The 18,607-nt window shown below is 41.7% G+C and overlaps 1 protein-coding gene across 15 annotated transcripts in view; it reads right to left on the minus strand.

Annotated features, from left to right (window-relative positions):
* Positions 1–17,983, minus strand: part of IGF2BP2 (insulin like growth factor 2 mRNA binding protein 2) — a 170,585-nt gene extending 152,602 nt beyond the window's left edge. For 2 of the 15 annotated variants that reach the window (XM_086397826.1, XM_086397847.1), the window contains exons 1-2: positions 16,697–17,057; positions 15,046–15,106 (exon numbers count right to left, since the gene is read on the minus strand). In XM_086397826.1, the coding sequence (XP_086253952.1) occupies positions 15,046–15,106; positions 16,697–16,874 (239 nt within the window). In that variant the 5' untranslated portion in view covers positions 16,875–17,057. Of the gene's footprint in view, positions 1–15,045; positions 15,108–15,179; positions 15,380–16,696; positions 17,059–17,853 lie in introns of those variants that run through there. The other 13 variants (XM_086397973.1, XM_086397889.1, XM_086397923.1 and 10 more) reach the window with 12 other exon arrangements.
* Between the last annotated feature and the right edge of the window lie 624 nt (positions 17,984–18,607).

Consider the following 18,607-nt stretch of genomic DNA (forward strand, 5'->3'; position numbering starts at 1 on the left):
GAGCCTCGCAGCAGATCTTCCAGGCCAGCTGAGTCTTCGGATAACTACAGACCCGGGTGGCAACTTGACTGCTATTCCGTGAGAGACGCTGAGCTAGAACAACCCAGCTAAAATGCTGCATGTTTCTGACCCTCAGAAAACGTGTGAGATGATAAACATTGGTTGTTTCAAACTGCTAAATTTGGGGGTAATTTGTATGCAGCGACAGGTTACTAATACAGAGCATTTGACAGCATCTTGCTCTGCAACTAACATTTAAGATCAGTCGCTACCTTGGCTATGGATTATCTTGCCCATTGGTAAACCTGTCATTTTTGTACTTGTCAGTTTATTCCACAATAACTTTTGAGCCTGACGGCTTAAACTGATATTTGATTTACTACATAAAAAAACACACCTTAAGTTTGATTCTTGTATCCACTTATTATCTTGCAACAGAAGGACAGCTGCTTCTGTTTTTATCAAATAGGTTTTTCTGTGAGTCTCAGCAGATTTTTAATACAATTTGGGTTATACAGAGAAATATCTACAGGGAAAATTATATTTTCATGTAATCATACTGAATTTAAGATTAAACCTATTTTTATTTTTTTTTAACTGATATGCAAAACTTATTCTGGTTCCACCAAATCCAAAACTTTGCTTTCCAATATTTATTTTGTATCTTTGTGCAACTGCTCTTTTATAGCTCAACTCAGTTTAAAAAGATTTCATACCTAAAATGCCCATGAAGGCTTCATTCTAATTAAGCCAAAGAGTAAGTAAAAAGTTTGAAAATCTCCCTCACAAACAAGCAAAATCTCTGAACTACTATTTTCCCCACCCTGTTTGAAAATAAAGAAGGGGGAAAAAGGAGGGGGAAAAAAAAAGTAAATTATTAATGATCTTATTATGACTTTAATTTTAATTAATTCATTCAAAAATAATTAATGAGCAGCTGTTTCCAGTATTCAAGGCATTCAAGATGCAACAGTGGAAATAAAAAATAAGACCAGATCTCATGGTACTTCAAATTTTTAAAATTCAAAAGACCAGCCCCCAAAAAATACTTAGCTATTTTTGGGGAACTGATGACTGTTTAGATCCATCACAAACAAGGAGAGTCACTTAAAACCCTGAATTCCCAGATCCTGTATGGGTTACACAGATGACTTGCTAACTTTTTTTTTTGGAGTGAGGCATTTATTTCCAGTACAAATTTAAGGTGAATAAATGGAGAGACGCAATATTTGTAATTTTTTCTGTGTCAGGCATGTTAATACATTGTTATATAAACTACATAGTAACATTAATTATTTAGTATTAGAATCCCATTTGACAGCTGAAAGTTAGGCTCTAAGATAAGATACTAGTAAGCAACATGGTTGGGGTCTAAATTCAGTCGATTTTGATTCCAAAGTCCATGTTCCACCCACCCCTTAATGAGTTGCATTTTAAGCTCCAATAAATCCTAAGATCAACAGCATCTACAAAATTGCCTATAAGGAAAAAAAAAAATCTCCTATTAAAACTATACTTTAATAATTACTTCTAACTTAAATTTCAGTCTGGCATCATGTAGCTGCTTTCAGAGTATCTCCACTTGCATATCTCATATGACATCAAACTCAATACACCCAAAACTTGATTTCCCTCTTAAAAGCTATTCTCCCCCCAAGGTTCTTTTTACCATGGCATCACTTTTCCTATCACCTCACAATTCAATCAACTGACCTGTTACCAAGCTGCCCACGCCACTATAAGATGCGCATGCTCGGTAGCTTCAGTCGTGCCCCACTCTATGTGACCCTGTGGGCCGCAGCCAGCCAGGCTCTCTGGTCATGGGATTCTCCAGGCAACAATACTGCAGTGGGTTGCCATGCCCTTCTCTAGGGGATCTTCCTGACCCAGGGATTGAAGAGGCATCTCTTAGGTCTACTTGCGTCGGCGGACAGGTTCTTCACCACTAGCGCCACTTGGGAAGCCCTCGCTCCATTATGCCTGACCATAAATGACTTACTTACAACGTTCTCCAAAACAAGTGCTTGACCTAACTCGGTGATCACTAAAGAGCTATTTCATTATGCACGTAAATTACAGAACAAAAAGATACATTTGAAAAATGCTAATTCCAACTGTCAGAGTAGTTTTTTGTTTTTCATTTTTTTTAAAGGTCCCTTAGGCAATTGGCAGTTTTCATTTAGTCTGGCCTTAATGAGTATTTACCATACCTAGAGCCCAGAAACAGAATCCATATGGCCTTCAATTTCCTCAACTTAAATACCAGAAAGTGCAAGAGTCACCAAAACATTTCTCAAACATATTTAAAAACAAATTTTTTTCACCACCAAATTTTCCTACCAAGTACGCTCTATGCTTTTAAAACTACATGTCTTATATCAGATGTTGGCTTATAGGCAGAACTCAAGTTCTTATTTTTAAAAAAGTTTGCTGGGTATACAAGAACCGTATTTTCTTAGGAAATGGTTTAAACCATTATCTATAGTTTGCCTAGTGTTTAATTGGAGAAGAATTCTGACTGATGTGGAAACATGTTCCTCCAGTTACATGAGAAAATAGAGGTTTATTTTTTTTTTATGAATGTGTACTCCGAAATACTATACAAACTTACGAGTGTCACATATTCAGCATATGTACATTCTGTATTTACCAAAGGACTTTAGATGGCTAAATATAACAGAAACAAAATAAGATCACTACATAAAGATAAACACTATAGGGTACTCCATATAATGGAGAACATATTTATTCCAGAAAAATAAACTAAGGATGGTTGCTCTGAGACCTAATTTTAGTTTTGAGCTTTCAAATAGCTATCATCATTAGATAAGAGACATACAAGTTTATCCAGTTTATCAAGAGAAGTACTTTTCCCTCTCACTCACAGAGAACCTTAAGGGTAAGAGATACTAAACATAATGAAGTGTCCTCAGCAATACTTTTGCAGAAGATGCAGATTTTCATGTGGCAGAAACTGCAAACTGGCAACCCACGAGCCAGATTAACCTGCTCTCTTCTCTGACTCACAGTGTCTCCAAAACTTTTTCAATGGTCGAAAATTTTAAATATTTAAAATAAGAACTCTGACTTTTGACTGTAGCTGACTAAAGCTATGCCTCCTATACCCCATTAGGCCTCTTATACTCCACAGAACCCCTCCATGCCACCACTTATGTCATTTACAGATATCTGAATGTGGACCCTCATAAATACAGTCTTAGAACAGTCTTGACTATAAAACTTGAGTGAATATGAAATCATCAGTCTTTCAAGACCAGTCTACAAGAAGCCAGAGTGATGAAGCACAGGGGCATGGAGGAAGAGCTCAGAGGGTAGTGTCCCAGTCCTTCCTTCAAGACTATAAGGACTCGGCCCAAGAGTCTTTGGCCACAGGTTAAGAAATCACTGAAATAAATAAATAAAAATATATATATATATATTTTTAAGTAATACCTTGTTTTTTGAACAAGAATCCTACATGCTGGACTGACTTAAGTGTGTGTGTGTGTTAGAGTATAATGGCTCATGTCCCTTCTGATTTTCTGGGCATCCATTCTGAAAAGTGAAAGTGTTATTCGCTCAGTCCCCTCTGACTCTTTACTACTCTATGGATTGTAGCCCACGAGGCTCCTCTGTCCACGGACTTCTCCAGGCAAGAATACGGGAGTGGGTAGCCAAGTCCTTCCCCGGGGGATTTCCCCAATTCAGGGATCAAACCCGGGTCTCCCGCATTGTAAGCAGATTCTTTATTGTCTGAGCCACCAGGGAAGTCCAATTCTAATCAAGTGAAAGTATTTTGATGATCACCTCTGAGTTCATGGAACCCAAACATGTAACAGATAAAAGTAGAGCTGCTCTGCTTGAAAAAGGGATATAAAGGCCATCCTGTTTGGACCTCCCAAAGTAGAAACTTGTTCTTGATGAATGAGTGGGTCCCATGCCACTGGACCCTTCACTCTTCAAAAGTCATTTGACACTAATGACTCTGCCAAGAGCTAGAGTACAACCATTGCCCAAGGAGCTCTCTGCAAAGTTCCTGAAGGGCAAACAATCTGTGCTGTTGATTGTAGAAAAATCCATAGATTTAGTAGTCTGGCATGTAGTTGGCAAAGCAAACATTTGTTACTAAAGCGAAAGTGACAGGAGATGGAAGGCCATGCCACAGGATTCAGAAGTAAGGGAGGCAGAGTCTAAACTTCCTCAGGAGAGAGCTTTGCATCTGCTAGACTACCTGATCAAGGAATGAATGGACTCAAGCCCCAGAATTACATACTATAGGGCAGATACTTCTGAAGTGTTTCTTCAAAGCAGCAAACCCCTCTTCTAAGCCAAATTCCAGACCAAACTCAAATATGTAAAAAAGCAATGAATGCAGCTGTCTCCTGATTGAAAGGTGGGTAAGAAGCCAGAATCCCCCAGGTACATATGTCTACCCCCTTTTCCCATAAATTTGGCATCTCCTTAGAATCCTAAGGCTCTGTGGAACATACAGTTAAAAGCACTACTGTGGGGAATAAAATTTGTGACTTGGGCCTGGAAATTTTTAAGGCAGGTATTAACACCTTGGGGCTTCCCTGATGGCTCAGTGGTAAAGAATCTGCCTGCCAATGCAGGAGATGTGGGTTTGAGCCCTGGGCCGGGAAGATTCCCCCTGGAGGAAGAAATCCCATGGACAGAGGAGCCTGGCAGGCTACACAGTCCCCAGGGTGGCAGAGAGTCGGACGCAATGGAGCACACATGCACACGTTAACACCTTGACCATGATTATAATAAGTGAACTAAAGCCACAAACCATTTTCAATATCAAAATGACTGTTTTGAAATCACTATTGAAATAGATACATGCAGCAAATCATTAACACAAGAATCAATGAACCAAAGAGATAATTCTTCCCTGGCAAACCTCTTAAGATGTATAAAGAATTACGTAAGAACCAGCCACCTGTGCTCAGTCCTTTATAACCCTTAACAGAATCCCTTTTTAACTTATCTACTTTATACACCTAAATCCCAGTCTTCTTTTCAAATAATGGAGCCACCAGCACCTTTGTCATTTCAAATCTTTTGTGAAGGAAAAAAAAGTATCTAAATAAATAATAATAAATCTGAAAAAATAAATTAAGCAACCAAAAAAAAATATTAACCAATAGCAGTTTGTTCTTTATTCCTTAAAAAGGAGATTAAATCCTACATTAAGAAAAAAAATCTGAACTTAAAATCTAGTTTCTAAAGATCCTTGATTTTCATCATCTTTAGCAGAGACACAATTCAGGGAGTTTTAAAGCAGTTAGTTTATAAATTCAGTGTCCACGATTTGAAGACATCACTATCAGTTTGAAGAGAAGAGGGAAAAGAGTGTAGTTGGATGCAGGAGAAAGACCATTTATGGTCTTTACGGTTATTTATGCATCCATATATTTTTTTCTTTCTGTTCTTCAGTGGTGGTTGTTGTTGTTAACAGATCTTTTTCTTTACAAAGAATAAATACAAATATACCTGGGGGGGGGGGGGAGTAGCCTAAACTTTCAGCACTGAGAAATCCCTTCCCAAGTTTCCAACCCCTCACAAAAGCCTACAAGGACTGACCCCCACGACCACTGAGACCCTGGAGGAGCCGGTCTGTGGCACACTCCCAGGAAGCATGAGCCACAGAGCCCATACATTCCAGCATTTTGAGCAAGCATGCACACGCCTCCCCACTTCCCCAGACTCCGCCAGTGAGGGGCACCAGGCTGGAGGCAGGCCGCACAACAGGCACCTTCCAGCCCTGGCCCAGCCATCCCCAAGGGCCCGGCCATCCCCAAGGAAATGTAAAAGGGAAGGAGAATGCGAGAGAGGGAGAAGTGGCCAGTACAGGGCCTCAAAGAAAGAAATGTAAGACCTTTTGTGGGGCAGACCAAACACATACTCTGAGAGGTTTTTAAACGTCAAAGATCAACTTGTGTGAGACTCAGCCCTGCTAGCACCCAGCGGAGTCCCTTAGTCTCCCACCCACCATCAGTACTAGTCTTTGCCACGTGCTCTGAAATCCAGAAAGAGTGTACAAGCTGCACGACAAAGTTCTGTCATCTATGTTTCCATGGCTGCCTGTATACTTTCTCCCTTCCTTCTCTCTCCCCCTTCCTCATCCCGCTTTCCCTCCTTCCTTCTTCCATCCCTCCCTTTTTTCTCTCTTAATAATTGAATAAGTTAAACTCTATTTTTTCAGCCTTAAACTGTTTCATCATCTACCTCCAACTCTCATATAAAGATGCACAAACACTTTTACTCCAAAACCCTATCCACACAATGATGAGACAAAACATCCACTTTTCAAAAATTCACTGTTAAAATCACAAAGATCAGGAGGGACTAATGTAAACAGTTCCACATTAACAAAAACTATATAGCCTATCCTCACATGAACTTTTTTGAAATATCCTCTATTTATGAGTTGGTTTAAGGTTAAACTGTCCATGGAACCACACCTCAGTGAATATATTTTGCTTTATTTTCTAAGAGAAAGCACAAAAGTGAAGATATAAACATGGTATTGAAAATTTTTCTGATAATATTTGATTGATAAAAGCCATTATTTTTTTACCTCATAATGAATTTTTTCATAAAATTACATTCTTATCAAAAAAGCACCACCTGTGTATCTAGAAAGCAGAATTCTTATTTATCTCATTGCATTGGTAGTATAATTGTATCTCAAGTCCTATATACTTAAAAGTCATGAATGCATAATATATTTAAATAGTGTATCAAAAAGAACATATAACTCTTTCTACTCCCTGTGCTTTCACTGACTTTTTCATTGTCAAAAAGGTTTAAAATTTTTTCATGTTAGTAAGATGAAAAACTTTATAGAAGACAATTTGCAAGAATACTGTATTTCCTTCTCCAAATCATAGATAATTTTTAAATATACAGATAAAAAATGAAAGCAGGCCACACTTTGTATAACACTCTAGGTCCTACACTAAAGAGTCTGAGTGTTTTTTTTCAGGATTTAAAAAAGGTATCTGAGTCAGAGGATATAAGTACAGACCCTCTTTCCCCCTCCTCCCCACTGCATACATAATATGCTTTTTACACTTAACTTTCAGCCACAATGGGTTTTTTTTAATTTTTTTATCTTTACGTAATTACTAATGCCTCTACTACAGGACCACCTCAGGAAAGTTTCTTCAAATTATGACCTAATACTTTGTTGTTTTTCAGTTACATTAAATTAAAACTATACTAAAGATCAGTCCTTTATCTTCCTCAGCATATCTGCTGTATACATGTAAATTTTGTCTCTAATTCTGATTTAGGAAATACATCCAAAGTTACTCTATAACCTATACACACATGACAACTTTCTACTTTATTGCTAGGCTATTGTTACTGTATACAAATTAAATAAAGGTGAGCAAGGGTAAGACAGCCACTGCTGCTTTGAAGCAGTTTTGGGTTGGGTGGAAAGAGGAGTTGCTGGGGAGTTAAAGTTTTACAGCCCTATCTGTAAAAGGTATGAAAATCAGATCTCTCTTGGCTGTATACAGTAAGATACGAAGAAGGCCTAGTCCAATGCCTAGCATACCAACTACTCAGTATTAGTTACCTTCTTCCTTTTCCCCATCTTCTGAGTCAGGATTCCACAGAATATGCAACACCCAACCCTGGACTCAGTATACTAAGTTAAAGAAATGAAAAGCCTGAGGAGTTGGAAATCATCTTCCTTCATTTACTTTTTTCTTGATAATTCCTTCGTCCCTCCACCACCACCACAAATATGATAGTGCACAAAAGTTAAAGGTAGCAAGAGGATAACGCAGGTAAAGTTTACTGCTAAGGGGAAATGGACTATTCTTCCTATGCTTAGTTATTTAGTATGTTTTTGAGTGATATATCATTAATGAGGAACTCGGGGACTTTACAGATGCTATTCTATTAACGTTCATTTCACCCCCACAGGAAAGGCCAAAGGCCACAGTCTGTACAGAAAGAAAAGCAGAGACAGACACCAAATATCAGGAAAGACTTGGCAGCTACCAGGAAAACACTTCACCAAAAGCAGTCCTGCCCTCTAGCAATGGGTTGGCTGAAACCCGGGAAGAACCCACCCAAGTGATTCCTTGAGCCTGACTTTCCTTTACCATGTGGCACAGAGTCTTGACCAGACCGTATGGCTCAGCTGCTGAAATCTCTTTCTCGGCAATGTCCTGTTTCATAACACAAGGAATGCAACCACTGAAAAAAGCAATGTAACAACAACATCAAAATCCAACCTGCTTGGTTAGGCATACCCCACTTCTGTCTACGGGCAACCACAGTGATGCTGCTAATAATGTTAAAATGACTTCTGTTTCTAATTTTTCCTAAAAACTGTAACAAAGTACAGATCATTTTGGATTGATATAAGAATAAGATCATTGCAAAGGGTGATTCACAAATAAAATCTATATTTATATCTTTCCTTCCCTCTTGAATGGCAACCTCTGAACCTATCAGTAATAACACTTTCAGACAACTTTTAATTAAACAAAGTGAATGGAGATGAAGCACAGTGGACTGAGAATCAGAAGTTCTAACCCTAGCTTTACTATTTAATAGCCATGTGACTTTAGGCAAATTATTAAATTTCTCTGTGACTAAGTTTTTTCATCTAAAAAATGGAATAATATTAACTGCTCTTCTTCAGATAATTATTCTTTAGAATAAATGAAATAATGTTTTGAAGAGCCTGGGTTATCATCAGTATTATATGAATGGAAGATACAGGCACATAAGTAAACATCCATCTAGTATTATTTACATGTCCATACATGGAATCATGAAATTACCTTTCTGATCACATTTAAAACAAAAATTAAAGTCTAAGCATCACCCGCTAAGGCAAATCCTCACATACTGGTACACAATAATTATATAATAAGAAAAACCAAAAATATCATTCACATTGCAATGGTCCCATACAGATTTCCCTGGTCATTATTAGGTATAACATTTTCTTATAACATAGATAGATAAAAGAAAGTCTAAAACATGCATCAGAACTCTGAATTTTCATTTACTGGACTTACTGAAATACCTAGTTTATGAAATATTCCTGATAATAAGCAGAATGGGAAAATTATAACTAAATCTTCACATTTTAAGAAATAAAGCATAGAATAAACAACCAAGAAACCCAAGAATAAACAAATAAAATGTATCTCCAAAATGTAAGCTTATTATTTAGTGAGAACCAGAGACTTGGAGAAGAAGCATATCTATCAAATAGTAGTTATCACTTTGGACTTGACCGCCTGCTATTAATGCAAAAGTACCCTTTTTCTCTGGATTATTCAACACCTCAACATGCCATCAAATGGTAAACCAAATTAAGGAAACAGTAATTATATTCTCCCTCCTCTTTGGAAGCCAAAGTAACAAAATCTGAATTTTCCTGTAAGAGAAAATAATTTTTCTTCACTATTTTATGGAAATACCAGACTAAAGTACATTATCAAAACAGGAAAAGAAAAACCTTAAAAATAATGCTCTGAGCACTCTGCAATTTTGCTGCCCAAAATAGAACCCATACAGTCTATGCCACCAAATGAAAATTACAAGTTTGTAAGCATGAAGTCAAATTATAAAGTAAAAGGTCTTTAAAAATATTTTATAATGATAAGTGAAATACTGTTATATTTACTGGTAGGTGTTTGCTCTTTATTTGCTATTATGTTTTCTTCAATGATATTGTTTTGAATGACTATCCAAACTAATTTGAGCTTGAATTTGAATATAAAAAAGACAAATCTTGACTAATAAATTATTTGGACATGTTTTGTTAAACAGAACTGTCCCATTCTTCAAATTAAGAAGCTAATCATAACTTTTAAGAAATTATGCTTCTGACTAAAATTTTTAGAAAATTAGTTTAAAAACTGGCTTAGCCAACCCCACCCCTCTCTTCTCCAATACCAAAGGACACTGAAGACATTTTGCTGATATTTAAATAGAATTTTTAAAAACATAATTTTGAAATCTACAATTCAACCTTTTAACAGCCTCCAAAGAAACCAGTTCAATGCCATGCTTCTAATGAAACTGATTCAGAGTACTTTTGTTGCACAAAAAAATACATTGCCTTCCACAGTATAGAATTTCTAAATGAAAATACATATTCAGATCTTGAATTTTCTACAGAAAATCAAAGCCTACATAGAATTACTTGCTAACTCTCTTACTGAGAGGGGACATCTGAGCAAAAGTGAAGGAGAGAATATTTTGCATAGGACGGTCCTTCCAGCAGCATGCTCACTAAAGAAGCCACTTCAGGTGACTGTGCCCCCGCTTCCACAGGTTAACCACCTGCAAGAGCTATAGATCATGCAAGCACACATCACTGCACTTGACTCCATTCACCACAAGGTTCAGACATCTAACAATTTTCCTGTGCCTTGTCAGGAATGAATAGCAGAACATTTGTTGCTCAATTAAAGATTTCTTCTTCTTCCCTCTTGATACCATCTCTGTCTGAAACTACTGTCTCCCATAACACACACACACACCCATGTGCACACACCCCACTGAATCACAGAGATGATACACTTAAACTCAAATAATGTCCTGTGACAATGCTGATCAATTGCTCATCTACTTTTGAGGATTTCATTACCAGACTTGGAAGAGTGATTCAGCAATCGACAGCAAATATTTAGAAAGTTGAAAGTATCAAATATGTATAAATAGTTCTTACAGAAATCTGATTTTCATAGCTTTACTGACTTCTAATGAATGTGCTCAAATTACTATCCTGTATGTACATTTCAATGTCATTTACATTCACCCATTAAAAATTGGAATAATCGCACAAAATAAAAACATTTACTCAAAATAATAGTGAAATGTTAATTTTGATATCTATTGGTTTTAAATCTTCAGTGTTCTTTAAAATTTTTCTTTCTAAAGAAAATATATTGTACTTTAGATCATTACATATAAAAGGTGTTATACAAATATTATTAATCTTCTCACCTTCTCTATATAAATGATAATCTCAGGTTAACATAATAAGAAAACAAAACCTGAGACCATCCCTTACCAGTGTCTTATATCCAGTCATAAGTACAAAGAAACACTATTATTTAAGAAAACACAATTTGGCAAATGTATTACATATCACAAAATCGTCTTTTAGAACTAATGTTTATGTCTTTAGCCATTCAGCACTTTTATAAATTACTACAATATAATTTAAAATTGATATAAATTTGGCAAATTGGAAAATCAAGCAGTATATAACATCTATTTTGATTTGTAGATTTCAATGGTTTTTAATGTTTAACCAAATAATGTAAAAATATTAAATGACCAGTCTTTTAAAAACACAAACTAGAGTTTTAAACCTGAATTATTAAGTAATTTTTTCTTTATTGCTTCTATTTTAATTTCAATGCTTATCTCGCAAAGGTCACAGAAATGCATAATTTTATATGGCATGACCTAGAAGTGTATGAAAAAATTACTAGCCTTTTTTTAAAATGAAAAGCTAAATGTCGAACTCAAAAACAAATCATAAGTAACCTTTGAGTCTTATATATATATATAAAATATATATATTTTAATATACATTACACACATGTAATCTATACAATTAAATCCAGGCATTAACTTCTAATTCAACAAATTCTTGAAATGAAATAGGGTAACATGTGATTTTAACCTAATGAAGTCTTTTCTGTTGCTACAAAATTAAAAATTGATCCATCAAAAGCCTTTGTTGCAGGGAGGGCTTGAGGTTGGGTGGTTGGTTTTTTTTTCTTTTTGGTATTTAATTCAACTAAATACAATGTAGTACATACAAGCAAAATACAATTGAGATACTGTTTTCTTTAACATTCCTATAGGAGACCAAATTCATTTGCATTGGAGAGAACACAATTACTGATTTTTAACTCATGAAAGACAAATTCATAGCTTTTTCCTACACTACCTCATAGTATTCTCACCATCTCAGTGAAAGCATGTCTAGCACCACTTAGTTACTTCCTAGAAGTGGGCAGAAATTGCATTTTTAAAAGTTTTGTTTCTCACAGAATCATTCAACTTTAGTTACAAAGCACATTCAGGTTAGCGTAAGTCTTAGCTCAAAACAATTTATGCAATATGTGTGTGTGTCTGTGTGCATGTGTGTAGATATAAACAGCATATAAAATTTTTTAAACTAAACTCTCATCAACATCAAAAATGAAATTTCTATCAAGGACATTTCCACAACTTTTAAAACCCTTTGTCAGTTTTTTCTTCTTTAAGAAATCTTTGATTCTTATATACTACCAAGAAATATGAATAGAGAAAAAAGAATCGAAGATTTTTATTCAACAGAGCCCGAAGCCAACTTAGAAAGTTAAGAAAAATAGATGGTTTGTACATGGTTTACTTTACAGTAATTTACATTTAATAAGAATGAAGCACATGTGGCAAAAGAAAAGAGTTTTCTACTTCTGAGTGACCCTGAGAAAATAATAGTATCTAGTCTGTCCACAATAACAGCACATATAAAATGATGCTAGAATGATATTTAACAAAAGATCCAATTGGTAAGCAAATGGCATGCCAATATTTTCATAACTTAAGATAAAAAACATCCCCTCCCAAGTATCATTAGCTTAAAAAAATCTATCTGGAATGTAGATGTTAAAAATGATTCCTGAGAACAGAAAGAAATCAGAACAATATAAAGAAAAGGAGCACTCAATGGCAGAATGGTTCTTTAAGTAAGCAAGCAATGAGGATGAACTGTTTTCTTCACATTTTCACTTCTACCAACACAAAAACCACATATAGAACTGACTTGACGCCGACAAATGTACTTTTAACTTGTTAATTTTCATGGAAGTGCAACAAAAGAACACCAAAATAGTCACCATATAACATAAAAGCTTTGGTTTCAAATGTCACAGTACCCTGTTTTTGAGAGTCCCCACCGTGGTGGAGCCCTGTACATGAGCACACACAGCTGCCTCCTCCCAGGAGTCTGAGCTCAGTACACAACACCAGTCATTAGTTATCTCTCCCTTAGCCTGCAGTACCAGTAACTAATTTCTGCATTTTAAACTAATAAAGGAAAGAAAAAAAAGATTCAAGCCGTCCAATCAGAAATGAAGCAACCCTCTACAGCAGCAGCTTATGCATACATTTGGTATGTCAGACGTCTTCAGTGTAGTGAATCACACACAGCGCATTGTAATCTACCTCCTAGGTATTTCATATCACCCACAATGTTCAAAGAAATCATGTCCCAATAGGGCTGTAAAAGTCCTAGATTGCTCTTTAATTAATACTAAAAATTTGGGACAAGTTTTTAATTCTAAACTCTTTTATAAACACAACAAAATCATTTAAATGACCCTCCAGCTAACAGCAAATAACCTCTGCATTTTGAAAGAAAAAAGTTAAAAAATAGTATATTTGTGACAAGTTTCAAGAGATGTTAATAACTGTAGATAAACTAGTATTTCACTTACATTGCCACATTAAATAATGCTCTTTGCAACATGAAATGAGACACCAACTAACCAAAGTTAAAATTCTACTGATTTTTCACTAACTATAACTCCAAAAAAGAACTCAAAACAACTATACAGTCAATAGAATTAGATATTTACAGAAACACAACCCATCAAATATTTTGGGTGGTTCTTTTAAACCTTGTTTAATATATTCATCCAATATTCAAATGTTATGAGTAATTCTAACTTACAATAAATAGTTAATATATCAGAAAGCTTGAACTTAGATTTATCAAGCCAAAAAAAATTTTTTTAAGTATACAAATTTAAAATTCTTAATTGAAAAACCTATCAGTTGCACATTACATCTCTTCCTAGAGAGAACTAGCTTAATGTTACACATGAAACTGCAAATCATAACTTTTGCCTCTTTTTTTTAAAGGTATTGAGTAGTTTTCTGATACGCCACTGGAATCATTGGTAAACAAAAGATATTTTGTTGCCTAGTTAAAACATACCTGGAAATTTGCACACATTTTTAGAAACCCCTTAACAAAACATCTATGTGTTTAAAAAGTAGAATAGTTTGTTTTAAAATCTATTCAATTTTGGCAAAAATCAAGTAAATGGTTACACTGTTGAGAATTACAAATTGTAAAGGTGGTAAGTCACAGACTTCACTTAGAGTCTCCAATTCAGCTACTTAATGACTAATGGTGAAGAAATGTATGTGAATGGGATATAAACTAAGTTACGACACATAGAAAAAAATTCTAGAATGAGTAATAAAGGGCCCAAATTTAAAGTCCACAATAAACTTTAAACAAAGATGTTCTCCCTCAATCTCTCCTCATAGACATTCTCATGTAAGCAAATCACTGTGGAGAAATCCAGCCTCCACAAAACTTTTTACTTCTTCATTAACAATAGTGCACTTAAATATAATTATAAATTTCACAGTGATATTTGTTTAGCCTCAAATGTATCTTAAAAGCAACAACAACAACAACACGCTCAGAAGCAATATTCAGTAGTTTCAGTGACTAAAAAAGTCTGGCTTTTAACCGCCATCCAATCCAAACAACCTTCTTGTTTAAAACGCTATGTAAAATATCGACCCTTAACTGAATTATTTTATTATTCAACATTTAAGCTATCTAAAAAAGAAAACTAATTAATCGCGAAGTTTAGTTAAGCAATTTAGCTGACACAGTAAATATTTACTCTTAACATCTCACAGGAAGTCTTGACAAGCATTTGCTGCCATTGTGCTGGGGGTTAGGGTGGGAGTGGGGGGGGCGGGGAGGCAAGTTTTCATAAACAAGTTAAATGGTCCCAGCAAATTTAACACTAGTGTTCGTCACCCCCACCCCCAATAGGCACCAGATATTTTCCAAGTACAGTAAACACCTTATATAATGAAAGTAAAAAATGTAACTTTCTAAACTATTTTATCTCCACTGACAAAACAAACAAAAGCCTCTTAAAAACTATACAAGCACATTAAAAAAAACTGAATGTATTTTTATTTATATGTGAGACCAATCAAAAAAACTAAGCAAAATATATTTACCTGAGCTTTTTGGAGACTGAGTAATCAACTTCCATGATTTTCCCATGCAATTCCACTTTACCTTTAAAACAGAAATTAAAGCACTCAGAACCTTGCTGTGATGAAACTGGCGGGGGTCTAGGAGGGGCACGCACAGAACTCCACGCTCCGGTTCCGCCTTCAGGCGCCCTCCAGGGGTCTCTTAACCGGCTCGAACTGGGCAAACTTGCTTCCCGGTGGGAAAAAAAGGGTGGGCGCCGCGTTTCGCCTCGTTCCCCGGGGATGAGGTGGGAAGGGTGCGAGCCCGGATCCCGACCCCAGGTAGAGCTGTGGGTGGCATTACCGGAAAAACAAATTTAATAAAGAGCGGCGCCAATTTGAAAGGATGAGCTCATTTGAAACTCAAGCTGCAGGGCTGGCGCGGCCCCGCTCCTCTCCGGGCCCCCACCTCTCCATTCCGCTAATCCGGGCCCCGAAGGCTCCGCTGCGCTCCCCTCCCTGCCCTTTTCTCCGGGTGGCCCCGGAGAGATGCGCCGAAGACCCCCGGGGTCCGCTTCGGCGAGAGCCGGGTCGCCGCCGGCTTCTGATCACCTTGGCCTCGCCGCCGCCCCGCCCCCACCCCGCGCGCTGGTGGGGAAGGGGCTACGGCCGCGGGCAGAGGCTCGGGGGGCGCAGGCTCGTGGCCTGGGGGCGAGCGCGGCTCCGAGCGGTGCGTGTGCGAGAGGAGAGTTGGTGAGTGCGCGCGCGCGCGAGTGTGTGTGTGTGTCGCTCTCCGTCTCCCGTCTGGGCTCCAGCGCTCTCGCGGGCCCCCCGGTCGCCTCTTTCTCGGTCCTCAGCCCGGGCCCCCACCGAGTTGAGACAGGGCACCTCGTAAAAAGGTGCTTCTGGCCGAGCGGGAGGCGGGGGGACAGGCGGCGGAAAGCCCCCAGCCCCGAGTTCTTCTCAATAAAATCGGACAAAAAATTCAGAGAAAAATAGGAGCGCTTGAGAGACGAGCGAGAAGGGAGTGAGGTTCGGGAGAGGACCGAGAGAGATGTGCCGTCGTGCAAGGGCTGGGGTCGGGGGACTCCCCGAAGTCTCGAAGGGGATCGTCAGGGTGGCGCCGAGGGGGTGCCGAAAGTGGGGGACAGCGGGGCGACCTGGGGAGGGGGGGCTCTAAAGGAGAGTGCGGCTCAGGGGACGCCAGAGGGCGAGAAGTCCTGGGCACGAGGCACGGGAAGGGGTAAGGTCCGGTCAAGGGAGAAGGAGATGGAGGGGTGTTTTTTTTGGGGGGGGTCCCTGACAAAGGGGGTGACGGGAAGGTCAGGGAAGAAGGGGAGACGGGGGGCTCTCTAAAGATGGGGGTGGGGGAATTCTGGAGAGCAGCTCGGGGAGCCGGGAAACTGGGGGTCCCCGAGAGAGCGAGCGAGCCTCGGGAACCCTCGGGGCGGCACGGGGGTCGCCCCAGGACTGCGGCTGGGAGGGCAAGGGGTGAGTCCAGAGCGGGGGGGGGAGGGGAGCGGGCCGTCCCAGGAGCGGGCCGGCGGTGAGAGTTGAAGGTCTGGTGCGTGGAAGTGAACGTGAACGCCGGAGCCCCCGCCGGGCGCCGCCCGCAGGGCTCGGCCTCCCTCCGGGCGCCGTCCCGGCCTGAGCAGGGCGAGGCGGGGGGAGGGGGACAGCGCCGACTGCTCACCCGAAAGGGTCTCGATGGCGCGGATGGCCCAGTTCTGGTCGGGGTAGTCCACGAAGGCGTAGCCGGACTTGAGCAGGACCTGTCCCGCCAGGGGCAGCTTCCTGTCCCCGAAGAGCTGCCGGAGGTCGTCGGCGGTGACGGCGGGGCTCAGGTTCCCGATGTAAAGCTTGTTCATCATCCGTCTCTTCCCCGAGAGCCCGCGGCTCCCCCGGCCCGGTACCCGGCGCTCCTCGCCTCCTCCGCTGCCCTCGTCTCCCCTGCTCCTCCTCCGCCCCCCCTCCCCGCCCTCCGCCCGCCCGCCACCCACCCCCACCCTCAGCCTGGCTCCCCCCACCGCGGCCGGCCGGGCCCGCCCGGGGGCAGAGGCGGAGGCGGGGACTCTGTGCGGCTGCCTCCTCGGGGCAGAGTCCCGGGCCGGGCGGCGGCGCGCGGACAAAGCGCTCTCTCTGCCTCCCTCTCTCTCCCTCTCTCTCTCCCTCTCAAGGCGGTGGCGGGAGGAGGAGCAGCGGCGGGCGGCGGCAGCGCACCCCGCGTGTGTCTGTGTGAGAGTTTGTACGGGCGTGTGCGCAGCCTAGAGTGAGCGAGCGAGCGAGCGCCCCCTCCCCGCCCCGCGCCGCTGCGCCCCTCGCCTCGCGCCCCCCGCGCTCCGAGGGCTCCGCGCTGGCTACCCCGGCTTCTGCCCCGCGCCGGGCGGGCGGAAGCGGGTCGCGGCCCGGGGCTGGGGCTCCCGGACGCCAGAACCCCGGGGCGGGCGCGGCGCTGAGGCCGGGCGAGCGGCGGGGCGGGGAAGGCGCGCCCCGGGCGCGGGTGGGAGTGCGCGATGGGGAGCGGCTGGAGCCGCAAGGCGTGGGAGGGCGAGGGGCTGCGGGAGAGAGTGGAAGGGGGTGTGCGCAAGGTGGACCGGATGTGAGGGCGCGGCTGCCGGGCCGGCGGGAAGGTGTGTCTCGGAGGTGAGAAGCGAGGGCAGGCTGGGAGACCACAACTTTCGCGGCGAGTTGGCCGAGTCCGGTTCTCCGCGCGTTCCCCGGCGGAGCGCTCGCTCGGAGACCCGCTCCCCGCCCTGCTCTCCCGGGCGACCGGGCGGCGCGTGTGGTCGAGGGAGCGCGGACGGGAGTCTGGACGCTTGGGGGCCCGGGACTGGCCGGGCCCATACGAACCTTGCACCCCGGGGAAGTTGCTCCAGCCCCGGGCCTCAGTTTCCCGGACGGCGAGGGGAGAAGGCAGGCCAAAGCGGAGCCACGTCCCCTCCGCCCGCACCCGGTGCGCCCGGAACCCCGCGGCCGGCGGCAGCCTGACGTTGGCAGCTGCTCTCTATTCTGGGAAGTGCCTAGGGCTTCCCGAGCGGCCGCTGCGAAGCCAGGTGGCGGGTGGGGAGGGGGCAGGGGCTGCGGCCGGGAGGACCGACGCTCGCTGCTATGCTTCGAGGCCGGGTTCAGTCCCCCCCACCTCCCGCTGGGATGGTGGGAGGCGAGGGTGACTGGAAGCGGAGGCACGCAGGCGGTGGAGGAGTTCCCCAAGCTTTGGGAAGGGCCGGGAAAGAGGTCCTTCCAAGCGGAGGAAACAACGTGACCGACGGAAGAGGCTGGGTTGGGATGAGAGCAGCCCGAGTCGAGGGGCTACGGAAGGAGCCAGACAGACTAGAGACCGGTTGCTCGTTCCGGGGCCCGCCTGGAAGTCTGGTGGTTAGAACCTGGTCCCAGCCAGGAAATGAAATTCTACAGAAAAGAAAAAAAAATTGGCAGGATTCAGAGGCGAAGGGGCGAATAGACGATTCCAAGATCGGCACTACTGGGGGCCTTGGGCGAGGTGATGGTTTGACCAGAGAAATGTGCATTTTAAAAAATTTATGTTGAGAACGTTAAGGGTTTCCTGATGGAGAAACCACAAATGTAGGGATAGTCTCCTGGCTGG

Source organism: Bos grunniens, chromosome 1, assembly GCF_055505025.1.
Source record: "Bos grunniens cultivar Pamir isolate PY7600 chromosome 1, Bosgru_T2T1.0, whole genome shotgun sequence".
In the NCBI taxonomy this organism is placed as follows: domain Eukaryota; kingdom Metazoa; phylum Chordata; class Mammalia; order Artiodactyla; family Bovidae; genus Bos; species Bos grunniens.